General features: G+C 36.2%; 1 protein-coding gene across 2 annotated transcripts; it reads left to right on the top strand.

The window, feature by feature from the left end:
* Positions 1-1,617: 1,617 nt before the first annotated feature.
* Positions 1,618-10,207, top strand: LOC115218304 (trans-1,2-dihydrobenzene-1,2-diol dehydrogenase). 2 transcript variants are annotated; one of them, XM_029788054.2, is made up of 4 exons: positions 1,618-1,896; positions 4,168-4,279; positions 5,052-5,215; positions 9,973-10,207. In XM_029788054.2, exons 1-4 carry the CDS (start codon positions 1,813-1,815, stop codon positions 10,066-10,068), a joined length of 456 nt encoding a protein of 151 aa, XP_029643914.1. In that variant the 5' UTR covers positions 1,618-1,812; the 3' UTR covers positions 10,069-10,207. The 2 variants fall into 2 exon arrangements, with proteins under 2 accessions (XP_029643914.1, XP_036364284.1); XM_036508391.1 differs by lacking the exon at positions 9,973-10,207 and adding an exon at positions 5,565-5,797 and having other exon boundaries at positions 1,645-1,896.
* Positions 10,208-13,434: the final 3,227 nt, after the last annotated feature.

Below are 13,434 nucleotides of genomic sequence, written 5' to 3'. Positions count from 1 at the left end.
AACAGATTAGGTTCATCCATGGAAAGAAAAGCCTACGGAAAAGACCACGGTAACCTCGGGCAATAGTGTCATGCAAAAAGCACATTACAGTAAGTGACTCTTTTTTCCTTTCTTTTTCTGGTTTATAGGATTATGCTCAAGGTGGCTCCGTCTTTCACACGTACCATCCTTGCTACATTCACCCATTTTTTATTGAAACATTCACTAGACAAAATTTCCCTCTCTGCTCTCACCTTCCTCTTCAAGAGATACTTGAAAGAGTTGATGAGAGATTCACCAGAGAGGATAGTGTTTATCTCTAGACCTTTCAGACGCGTCTACCATACACATTCTTTCGCCATAGCGACAAGTACGATGAAAATGGCTCTTCCTTCCCGTTTCATAGAAGGAGGCGCGACAATATTTACGATAGACTCAGTTGATAAACTGACTCGTCCATAACCCGAATGGCAGTGAGAAAGTGGCAGAAGAGAAGAAGACAGTGTGATAGTTATTAAGGTTACCAACTTGAAGTGCCAAGTAAGAGACGGTGATAAAGATGAGTAACAAAGGCAGTGATAGGAAGAATAACGTGATTCGACGGGGACACAGTGAATCGTATACATCCACATTGTAGTTGTTGGTAAGATGGAGATATGACATAATTTCTTACCTCTACTTGGAGAAATTTCTTAGCCAAGTGTAGAATTTAGTATGAAATGTATATTACACCGCTCATTATGTGAATAATCATACTTAAACGTAGATAATGGTGTGTAGTTAATGGGCTTGCTTCACAACTACATATTTCTGGTGTCAACATATCGGCCCAGTACCTTAGGCAAATACCTAAGTGTCTTCTACAGTTTCAGGTTGACCAAAACTGAAGCCAATCTTATATTTCTTCGTGACCGTGTTTATCAACCTAAAAACTGGTGTTGCTTTTGCTGTCTTTTTTTACGTTCTATGACTAAGCAATTCCACTAACTGAACGATAGAATATGTAGCGGATTAAAATTATCACAGGATATGATTAAGTAGAGGCCTTTAAAGTGATAAGTACTCCATTTCTGAAAAGAAATTATTTCCTTTTAAAAGTACAAGGCTTTCAAAACATTTATTTCGTTTGGGTATTTCAAAAAGTGAGACAATGCAGCGGGAAATCAGTTCAGTGGGTTTATCGTGGAAGAAAAAAAAATTAACAAATGTATATTTTGTACATATCTATAAGGGTCATGTTTTTTTTTTTGATAAGTGTAGAACAACTTTATCGCTTTTTGATATTTCGAATTCTGTGGCTAAGAATGTTAATTATGCTATTTCGTCTGACTTTATCTACGTTTCACAAAAGCATGTTGATTCTCCTTTCGACACCATTTGCGATTCTGTTCCTTCTTTCTCCCACTCTCGTAATTCTCCACTCCCCTATCTCCCCTCCCCCCTCTCTCTAATCATGCTATTTCGCCTGCATTTACACACATGTTTCACTGAAGCATATTAATTCTGCTTTCGACACCTCCTCCTCACAATTCTGTTCCTTCTTTCCCCACTCTCAAAATTCTCCCCTTTTTCTCTCTCTCACTGTCTCTGTATCTGTCTGTCTCTGTCTGTCTCTGCGTGTCTCTGCCTGTCAGCCTGTCTGTCTGTCCGTCTTTCTCTCTCTCTCTCAGCTAGTAATAGTTCTTGCTACATTTATGTTTCATGGAGATCAAGTAGCTAAACAGCCAAAAGAAGTGTAACATTTACGGAGAGATAAATTAAAAAAAAAAAAAAACGAAAGAAGAGGATTAGAAACTTCCAACATTTTCTTAGCATATTTCAAAAGGTGGGAAAATGCGCTGGGGACTCTGTTCGGCAGGTATGATTGCAACGGATTTCTTCAATGCTTTGCAATGTCTGAATCCTTCAGAACACAAAGTAAGTAATAACATTTCACGTTTTTCTCTCTTTATTTTATTCATTTTTAACTTCTTAAATTTCTCACAATTTCTTTATTATTTACCACTACAAACTTTAACCGGGGCAAACCTATGACGAAAACTATTCTATATAGAGCGCTAAACTCTATAATGCCAGAAATGGACGGGTTAGACATGGATAGAAGGAATTTAAAAAGTATTTAGGAAAGCATACAGCGTATCGTCCTTTTCCCTTTTCCTTGTTTCATCTCTTCCCCATAATGTCTCCTTCATTCTTTCTTCATTTCACCATAAAATCAAAAAAAAAGTTAATGAGAGAGACAAAAGTAACAAATACACTCACGCACAAACATCTATCTATCTATCTATCTATCTATCTATCTATCTATCTATCTATCTATCTATCTATCTATCTATCTATCTATCTATCCATCTATCTTTCTATCTGCCTATCTATTTTTCTATCTATCTATCTGTCTGTCTGCCTGTCTGTCTGTCTCCAAACGGAGAAGAACTGGAACGAGATAACGAGTAGAGTGGCCACTCTCGCCCGGCAATGGGCCGAGAGGAAGCTGTCCCTAAAAGGTCGTGCGGAGGTGTCGAACATTTACATCGCGACCATCATCTACTACCGCCTGACCGTCGTGCCTTGTCCCGACCCTACCAAACTGGAACGCATTCTCTTCCGCTTCTTGTGGAAAGGAAGCGTTCCGATGGTCAGGCAATCCGTTTGCTGCCAACACCCGTCAAAAGGAGGGCTAGGCATGCCGTAGTTGATGATGCGCAGACACGCGCTGAGACTACATTTCTGGCTCTACGTAGACGACGGTGGACAGGTGCGGTCGCCGTTTGTGAGGCGTGCTTTCCCGCAGCTCGTCTCCATGACCGAACTGTAGTTGTGGATCAAAAACAGGCCGAGGAAGGGCGAATAGTACCACGAGTGCCGCGTTGCTCTCGGGCAACTATGCCGTCCCGGGTCAACCTTGAGCGACTGCAACACAACCAAAGCATTCTATAAGGGAGTAGTGGAGGGGTGGTATGACGACGATCTCGGTGCGAACCTGGGCGTCGACGAGGAATACCTGACCCGCCTGTTCCGGGACCTATGGACAACTTCAGAATTCTTCCCTGGCCTGGCAGTGTTATCGTAAAGCGCTACACGTTCGGTATAAGCTCTACAGACATGGCTCGAAAAACACGGAGCCGACCTGCCCCAAATGCGGTCAGAGCGACGAAACTGTTCTGCACGCACTCGTACAGTGTCCAACCATTTCCTATCTGTGGATCTATATCAAACGACTGCTATTGCGTGTAGGACGAGTCAGTTTATCAACTGAGTCTATCGTAAATATTGTCGCGTCTCCTTTCTTGAAATGCTATGGCGAAAGAACGTGTATGGTGGACGCATCTGAAAGGTCTAGAGATAAACACTCTCCTCTCTGGTAAATCTCTCATCAACTCCTTCATATATCATTTGAAGAGGAAGGTGAGAGTAAAGAGAGAAGCTTTATCTAGTGAATGTTCCAATAAAAAATGTTTGAATGTAGCAAAGATGGCACGTGCGATTTGTTGCTATCTGTAGTTGTGGGTGGTGTTGTGTATTTAACTGGTGGTGGTATCTTTCTGGTTATGCGTGGGTTTATATGTTACTCTTGTATGTTTGCTGTACTTGCGTGTTTCCTTTTTGATGTTGATCAAGCGGTTGTGAGGATGCATCTGTTGCTTTTCTTTTTTGTGTTTTTCTTTCAGTTTTGGTATTTTTTTCTTTCAAATCATAACGAGGTAAAAATTGACTTTCATCCCCGGGTTCCGTGACATATAGTACCAGTTAAGTAGTACTGGGCGGGATTGATATTTTCCATTATTCTTCTTCCACCAAATTTCAAACCTTTTGGCTATGTCAGAGGCAATTACTTTTAAGAAAATTGAATTGGCAGAATCATTAGAACGTCACAGAATATACCTAGCGGTACTGCTTCCGGCTGTTTCGGTTCTGAGCTTAAATCTTGCTGAGGACGAATTAGCATTTCATCCTTTTTCTAGTCGATAAATTACACAACCAATCAAGTGCAAAGATCGATGTAATCAACTACCACCCTCATCTCAAAATCGCCTGCCTCATGTCTAAGAAGTTATTAACAGTCGATTAAGAAAGTCTTATTTATTTGCATTCATCAAACATTAAAATTATATAACTATCAACATTGCAATTACATATACTGCACAATAAAACTCAGTTGCACATGACATTATTTTGCTTTTCATTTAGATAACTGCAGTGGTATCCAAATCTTTAGAGAAAGCTAAGAAACTAGCCGATGAATTTAAAATACCAAATGTGTATACCAGCTATGAAGAATTTGCCATAGATCCCAACATAGGTATGAAAAATATTTAGCCTAAATCCAATTGTAAATTTTGTATGTTATTTTGTAAACATTGTAGGTCTTTTAATTTATTTCATTTCATTTTGGTCTTATACAAACTCAATTTTAACAACTGTTACCATAATGTCTTGTACTGTATGACAAGTAATAGACCAAGAAATGTATAGTTCGTGATAAGTTCAACTCGTTCATGTTGTAACACATGAACGAGATGACACTGGATCAAAGAGAATCCGGATAGCTGTGTTCACCTCCTTCCAAATAAGAGAAATAAACATGAAAATTTCAATAAGACGATAAAAAGCATTATCAACGTGAACAATAATGATTCTAATGATAATAGAATTGGAATAGATATGACAACCATTCGCGTAAAGTTAAAGAAATTAATTGTTCACTCACAAATATATGCGTACATACGAAGGGGTGCTGAAAAGTTACTGGTTTTAAGGTTGTCACGAATGGCTTGGATGGAGGCCCAACCTTCCGATTTCTTTTACAGAACTTAGAAAAACTGACGGTCCGCTGCAATACGTGTGTGAATTTGAGAGAAGGATATGTTGAATAAAATCATAATTAACTGATTCTCCTGTATTTTTTATTTTTACTCAAATCCAACAAATTTTGAGCACCCCATCTTATACACGCACACGCAAGATAGACAAGTGTAAATATTAAACAATTAATTCTATATAACACACTTGAATTACACAAACGCATTACTTTGATAGCAAAGAAAACTAATATAATTTCGTTTTACTCATAGATCTTGTGTACCTTTCAACGGTCAACATTTTCCATCATCCTCTTTCCATTCTTATACTGAACAATGGTAAACCTGTTCTATGTGAGAAAACCTGTGCTTGTAATACGAAGCAGACAGAAGAAATGACTGAACTTGCAAAGTCAAAGAAATTATTTTTCATGGAGGTATGTCTCTTAACTCTAAAATTGTGCATTTTGGCACGTTGCTGTTCATTGAATATACATCAGCCCTTATAAAGAGGATCCATAATGTGCTTTATTTGTAAATTATACGCTTAGTAATGTACCTTATCTGTGAAAACTTAATAGAAACAGAGGTGAGGAACGTAGTGGTATAATATTAAAGATCGCAACACAGAATAACATGATGAAAAATAACAGAAATAAGCTGGTCTTTTATAATATTTCTTTCAACATTCGCTTGTATCTTTTTATACATAAGTTCCTTTCTTTCATTCTTATTCCTCACTTTAAACATTCTTTCTTTTTTTCAACATAAATGCTTTCTCCTTAGGCTTTGTGGTCCAACTTCTTCCCAGCTTATAAAGCTCTAAGAGAAATAATTGACTCTGGAACCATAGGACAGATACGCCACATGGATGCAGCTTTCTTTTTTTCTGTCTTTTCATTTGATTTTGTATCTCAGCATTTTGTATCTCAGCATTCCAGTGTTTATAGACCCAAAAGTAATTTTACATCGATAAACGGTGTCTTGTGTTAGAATTACTGCGAAGAATACGTATACGATAGGAGTCAACTTCAGAAGCAATAACCCCGCTGTTGTTATTATTTAAAGAATGGCTAGTGTTAACAAAATTATAGTTAATATTTTCATTAAGTGGATTTGTATTTAACAACTTATTATTATCCGAAGAGATGATTTGTGAAGGATTTTTTGTGTTAGGAAAACCTTACATTATCAATGTAAAATTACTTCCGGGTCTGACGTCTTTTTTTAAATAGGTAGTTCTTCATCTCAGTTGTCCAAAAGAATATCTAATCATTACTCAACATTTAGGCATATCAATAAACGTAACAATGTTGGGTTTATTAAATTAATATGGGATCTAAAAGATCATAAACAATTTGATTTGGAATGGAATATTCTCTCTATTTCTTTACCGTATGACAAAGGTAAATCTTTTTGTTCGCTTTGTAATACTGAAATGTTTTTTATCCTATTCTAAAAGAATCCCCTTGAAAACACGTTTATAGAACGCGTTTATCGTTGCAAATATTGGCAGAAACATAATTTTAGTTCCAATAAGTGATTTCTACCATTCTATAAAACTTGACCTTTGACTGTCTTCTTACATTTCCCTTTCACTAAATATATCTACTTCCATGCCTTTGAGCTTTATTTTCAAATTCACCTATCGCTCTATATCTCTCTACTATTATTTTTCTGCTAATTTCTTTCTCCTCCACTTTCTATAAACTACCTTTGACGTTATATCTACTAACGGTTTTTTAAAAGAACTCGATAGCGTTCCCTTCATCATATACACAGTCATCACATTCTGTTAAAATGTCTTATTGATGTGCTTGGTTTCTTTCTTTCCCTGATGAGAAGATTGTTTTACACCATTTTATTCCCTCTGGAATAATACCAGAGTAGTCTTCGAAACATATTTCGGAAGTAAAAGAATTTGAATAACACCTGCGTTTAACTCCATTTATTTGTCTGTCTGTCTGTCTGTCTTGCTGGCTGGCTGGCTGGCTGGCTGGCTGGCTGGCTGTCTATGTATCTCTCTATGTATGTATGTATGTATGTATGTATGTATGTATGTATGTATGTATGTATGTATATATCTATCTATGTGTCTGCCTGTGTATGTATATGTATATGTATATGTGTATGTGTATGTATATGTGTATGTATGTGTGCATGTATATGTGTATGTGTATGTGTATATATAATATTTCTCTCTCTCTCGCTCTCTCTCTCTCTCTCTCTCTCTATATATATATATATATATATATATATATATATATAAATAAAAGGGGCAAAAATACTGTAGATTCAGTATACACCACGTGGCAAAATTATGAGTTGAAAATATGTGGAAAACATATGTAGTGGATCTTGCAAGCATGAAGTGGATTCGATCCACCATAGCCAAATTTAAATTAACGCTGCAACAGAACTTCTCCCATGGTGGAACAATGTTTCTTCTGTGACAGCAGTTTTACATTTTCTAGATGCCTTTAGCTAGGCCGAAATAATGTCTTCACCACTTGACCCTTTCTAACCTCTTCTACGTCACCAAAAGTTAGAATAGAGATAACAAGGCCACCAACAAAATCTATTGTTCTCAATGATATATCTATCCTTCTAGATAGTTATAAAAGCAAGCACACCCCAAACAAAAATCTATTGTTCTCAATGATATATCTATCCTTCTGGATAGTTATAAAAGCAAGCACACCCCAAACAAAAATCAGTTAGTCACAGTCGGTGACGACTCAACGAGTTAGTCACTCCGGTGACAACGAAGTCTGGAAGGTTTAGTTGAACAGGAGAAATGGGACAAAAACATGTTGATAGTCCATTCTACAACCCTTTCCCAAGATTCTGTTCATTCTGTCCCCTCCATTCTGTAACTCTTTCTCGCTAATCTCTCTCTCTCTCTCTCATGTCCTCTCCCTATCTCTCTGTTTCGGTTTCTCCTTCCCTCCCTCTCTCTTTCACTCTTTCTTCACTTCACTAATATCAATCTTTAAATCAAAATATTACCCTCTTTTTATTTATATATTTATTTAATTTTAACCCTTACCCAACGCCGCCATAACCACAACCCCTACAGATCAGCTTTGTTTACTAACTCTCTTGAAAATGTTTCTCAACTGACTACATTACCTTCGTAGGCCCCGTGTGTGTGTGTGTGTGTGTGAAAATTTGTAAACGTAGGCAAGATAAACATAAGAACGCTGCTTTTTTTCTAAATTATCCTCTTTAATATTTGCTCTAGATTCTGTCACAGACATTCCCTCGTCACTACTAAACTCAGATGTGTATTTTAAGTTCGTGATAAGTTCGTGGGAAAACCTGTAACCCGACTGCAGCTTTTATTTTTTCATTATACAAACAGCTTATTTTACCTACACATATATAACGTGTCTCTTGAATAATGATGCTCTTCACCATAGTAATCCTCAATAAAAGCAGCACCGTGAAAAGTAGTCACTTACAATAGCTCTAGTTGTATGTATTATATACAGCCGTCAAACACATGTTTAAATGCTGCAAAGATTATTGTCAAATTTGTCGCGAAGATAAAAAATTAGTACATACATATCTGCATGTATTTAGGTCATGTTTAGCAACACGTTTTGCTATTCTCACTGGCGAATATGTTTCGATGCTGTCCAACAGCTAAACAACCAGACAAATATTTACGGAGAGGTCATGTTTAACAGCGTGAGACCTCATGTGTCGTCTACTATAGCCTGGTGGTGACAAAAAACTTACGAGTGGATATGGTAGACGGAAAGCGAAAGCAATGTATCATATGTATATACATATATCTATACGTGTGTGTGTGTGTGTGTGTGTATGTGTGTTTCTGTTTTATTTCCTCGTTGTCCTGACATCTGCAACAATTGTATGAGAGTGTCACTTTCATGCAAGATGTGTTCTTTGTATTCAATCGTTCACGTGATCTTTGGCTATCATGAAATATGACCTTACTTGGAAAGAAGTAAGGGTTAGCGATCGGAAGAGCATACGGCTGTACAAAATATGTCTGATCCATATGAGCACGCAAAAGTTGATGCTTCATATATATATATATATATATATATATATATATATTCTCTCTGTACTCCGCGGTTCGAATGTAAGGACAATACGCGACTTCGTTGAAACAATCCTTCCCGCAAAGCAAATTAAATAAAATTTGTGATTTTTTACGGAAGTTGAAAGTGGTAACAAAAACAGGACTTTGACAACAAAACAGTAAAAACAAACGGTGAGGGCTGTTAAGCAAAGACGATGTGAAAAATTATGGACGCTAGAAAGACGAGCTATGAGAAGAGACAGTTAAAAGCACGTCTTCTCTTTACGAAGTAAGAAGAAGCAAGAAAGACAGATCGCTTTTCGTCACGTGTCAGCGACGAGAGAGTCAAGGAGGAGGAATGAGAGAGAGAGGGAACGGTGAAGGGGAGAGGAGAAGAATATGGAAAGGGCGGGAGAGAAAAACAGAAAGAAGGAAGATCAAGAGTGGGAGATAGACAGAGAACAGATAGAAGTTAGAGGAGAAGAGTGCGCATCGCAATTATTAAGATAAAACTTACTTGGAAAAGGATGTGTGGCGTTCGATCATATAATAATATAAATGATATATAAATATATGCATATATACATACATATATGTACATACCTACAGATATATATATATATATATATATATATATATGTATGTGTGTGTGTGTGTGTGTGTGTGTGTGTGTGTGTGTGTGTGTGTGTGTGTGTGTGTGTGTTACGTGGACGATTATATTTTCGGAACTGTAGCTGTGTGAATTGATGCATCATCATTGTAAAACTTTGTGTTTCCCTCCGGAAACAGTTCCGCAACCGTAGGATGAATTTGATCAGATAAAATGCTTAAATAATCTTGACTATTAATTCCGCTATGAAGGGAGACCATTGGGCCAGCGGACTTCCAAGATATAGCCCACCAGATCATCAAAGATCCTCCTCCATGATTTAGCAGCTGGAAGAAGGCAGTCTGCGTCAAATGCTTCTTTTGGCTGTCTCTACACGTATACTCGGCCGGTTGTCGGGAATAAGGTAAAAGATGACTCGTCCGTGAAAATAACATTCTTCCACTTCTCTAGAGACCAATTCTGTAGATATTTTTTACTCCACTCTAAACCCTTTGCAAAGTTTGTTTTTGAAATTAGTGCTTTTCTGATTGCAGCCCTCCTGTGAAATCCTGCTTAGTGCAACTCCTGACGAGCAGCTTTTGTGGAAACTGGGTTCTCGAAGTGATCATAAATCTCTACAGTCATTTTAGGAGCTGTACGTTCGTGATCCTTTCTAACAATTCGCGTAAGAGTCCGACGTTCCATATCTGAAATTTCTGTTTTTCTACCGGGAGTTTTGTTTCGACTAGGAGGTTTTTCCCTCTTTCTCAAAGGCTGTCATTACTTTCGAGACATTACTTCTTGATATACCATACGAGCACCAACAATTTGACCTATTTGAAAGTCCGATAGACGTATCATTTTAATGAATTTTAATTACCTTTTACTGATGATATCTGAAAAGAAACAGCAATTTTAGCAAAACATATTTAGCAACACTACTAATAAATCAAAAAACATAAAGATAAACAAGCTTTCGACGGTTTTACAGATATTTTAAAATTATGATGTTTAAGGTGTTTCCATTATTTTGTCCATTGCTGATATTTAACATTCTTTTTATGTACCATTTCTATCTTTAACAGAACTGTCGGCATTCCTGATAACAGGACTATGATAGTTAAATGATAATATTGAGTTCTAATTTAAGCACACGACAGAAAAAGGAGATAATGATAATGATTGAATGAGGTAGACGACCTGTATAAAAGAAGTTTGCAATAGACCTAATTATTTATTATAGATAGAGCAGCCACCAACTACAAGTTTATTTTTCAAGTATATTTCAAACAGAGAAACAATGCGCTGGGGAATCTGTTCGCCAGGTTTTATTGCAAACGACTTCTGCAATGCTTTGCAATGTTTGAATCCTTCAGAACACACAGTAAGCAATGATTTTTCCATTTTCTTTTTAATTTATTTATTTAAGCTTCTTGGTACTTTTCACTTGATACCTTTCGCTTACAATGTCATTCTATTCACAACAAACTGCAACCACTGTTATTTAGCCTGGTAGAGCAGACTTTAGACGAAACGTTTTCTCGCTGTGACCCTGCCGTTTTGCTTTGTTTTATTTACCCCTCAGACATAATGTATTTTGAACAGAAGAGAACATAAATCGGAGAAGATCAAACTTGTAAAAGATTTGGCATTCGGTTTTTCAATAAATTTTAATTACCTTTTACTGATGATATCTGAAAAGAAACAGCAATTTTAGCAAAACATATTAGGCAACACTACCAATAAATCAAAAAACAAAAATAAACAAGATTTTGACGGTTTTATAGATATTTCAAAATTATGATGCTATGATGCTAGGCGTTTCCATTATTTTGTTCAACCCCTGTATTGACTGGATTGCTGATATTTAGTAATGGTTTCTTCCATTCTCTTTATGTACCATTTCTATCTTTAACAGAACTGTCGGCATTTCTGATAACAGGACTATGCTAGTTAAATAATAATATTGAATTCTAATGTAAGCACACGACAGAAAAAGGAAGAGAGTTATTGTTCGTTGATAATAATGATTCAATGAGGTAGACGACCTGTATAAAAGAAGCTTGCAATAGACCTAATTATTTGTGTTAAATAGAGCAACCACCAGCTACAAGTTTATTTTGCAAGTATATTTCAAACAGAGAAACAATGCGCTGGGGAATCTGTTCGCCAGGTTTTATTGCAAACGACTTCTGCAATGCTTTGCAATGTTTGAATCCTTCTGAACACACAGTAAGCAAAGATTTTTCCATTTTCTTTCTAATTTATTTATTTAAGCTTCTTGGTACTTTTCACTTGATACCTTTCGCTTACAATGTCATTCTATTCACAACAAACTGCAACCGCTGTTATTTAGTCTGGTAGAGCAGACTTTAGACGAAACGTTTTCTCGCTGTGATCCTCCTGTTTTGCTTTGTTTTACCACCCACCTCAGACATAATGTATTTTGAACAGAAGAGAACATAAATCGGAGAAGATCAAACTTGTAAAAGATTTGGCATTTTTTTTTTCGAAATTGTAATTTCTTTTGAATGAAACAGAAGAATGCTTTAAAAAAATAGCAAAAAGAATCTACCCTTTTTCTTTCTTTTCTCTCTCGTGAAGATATGGGACTTCGAACGACTTCTCTTTCGTATCTAGAATTATCATCATCATTATCATAATTTGCGCACTGGGGTCGATATAACCAACCTATCCACCCCCCCGCTAAAATTACTGGCCTTGTGCCAAAGTTTTCAACTGTTATTAATAATATTATATCAGTAGATTTATAAATCCTTATTTCTATACATTAACAACAATCCATTGATTCCTGCACCCCTCAAAAAGCAGTTTCACAATACAATTAATTTACTGGGTTTTTTTTTATCTAGATAACTGCGGTGGTATCCAAATCTTTAGAGAAGGCTAAGAAATTTGCAGAGAAGTTTAAGATACCGAATGTGTATGACAGCTACGAAGAATTTGCTAAAGATCCCAACATAGGTATGAAATATTTTAAATCTAAATCTGATAATGTATTTTTTTAAAATTTGTTTACTTTCTAAATAATATTTTCCTTTTAAACAAAGATGAAAGTGCAGGACTTGCGAATGATTTTATTGAGAAGGAATGTCAACAGACATTAACGTCTTAGTTTCAATGATTTTCTTGTAAAACGAAGAAGGTAAACACATATACACTCTCTCTATTACTCTTTCCCACACTTTCTCCCTTTATATATATATATATATCTCACGAACACACACACAAACACACTCATTCACATATACACACACTATATACATGTCAGACTTCCATACAGTTTTCATCCACAAATTTCACTCATAAAACTTTTACCAACCCGCCCAAGGTGTTGTGAAGTAAGATAGAACTCACGATTTCGTGATAACAAAGTGACTCTGTTTCTGCAGAGCTCTGCAAGCAAAGACATGCATATATGTATCCACAGTGCAGACCTGGTCAACAAATGAAACAGCTATATAAATAAATCATTTAGCTAAAAGATATTCTTTTTATTCCATTTCATAGATCTGGTGTACATTTCAACAATCAATTGTTTCCATCATCCTCTTTCCATTCTCATGCTTAACAATGGCAAACCTGTTCTGTGTGAGCAAACTTGTGCTAATAACACTAAGCAGACAGAAGAAATGATTGAACACGCAAAGTCAAAGAAATTATTTTTCATGGAGGTATGACTTTTAATATTGAAATAAAGTATTTTGGTAGGCTAATGTTGTTTAACTCTACATCATCACTAATCAAGATGATCCTTGGTCAAAATCTGTCCCTCCGGGAAAAATCTGGCTTTTTTTTTCAGAGATGTTGTTATCAAGAATTCCTTATCAGATGTTATTTCTGTTTCTTAAAAAGATAGGTTATCTATAGGATACTATTCTTTACTGAATATTAGTCCAAGGCGAATTGGTACAATAATTAGCGCAACATGCAAAGTAGCATTTCTTACGTTCTGAATTCAAATTCAGAATTCAGATGAAATTATCTTTCATCAT

The sequence above is a fragment of the Octopus sinensis genome, linkage group LG13 (genome assembly GCF_006345805.1).
Source record: "Octopus sinensis linkage group LG13, ASM634580v1, whole genome shotgun sequence".
Classification (NCBI taxonomy): domain Eukaryota; kingdom Metazoa; phylum Mollusca; class Cephalopoda; order Octopoda; family Octopodidae; genus Octopus; species Octopus sinensis.
This window is presented reverse-complemented; position numbering and strand designations above follow the sequence as displayed.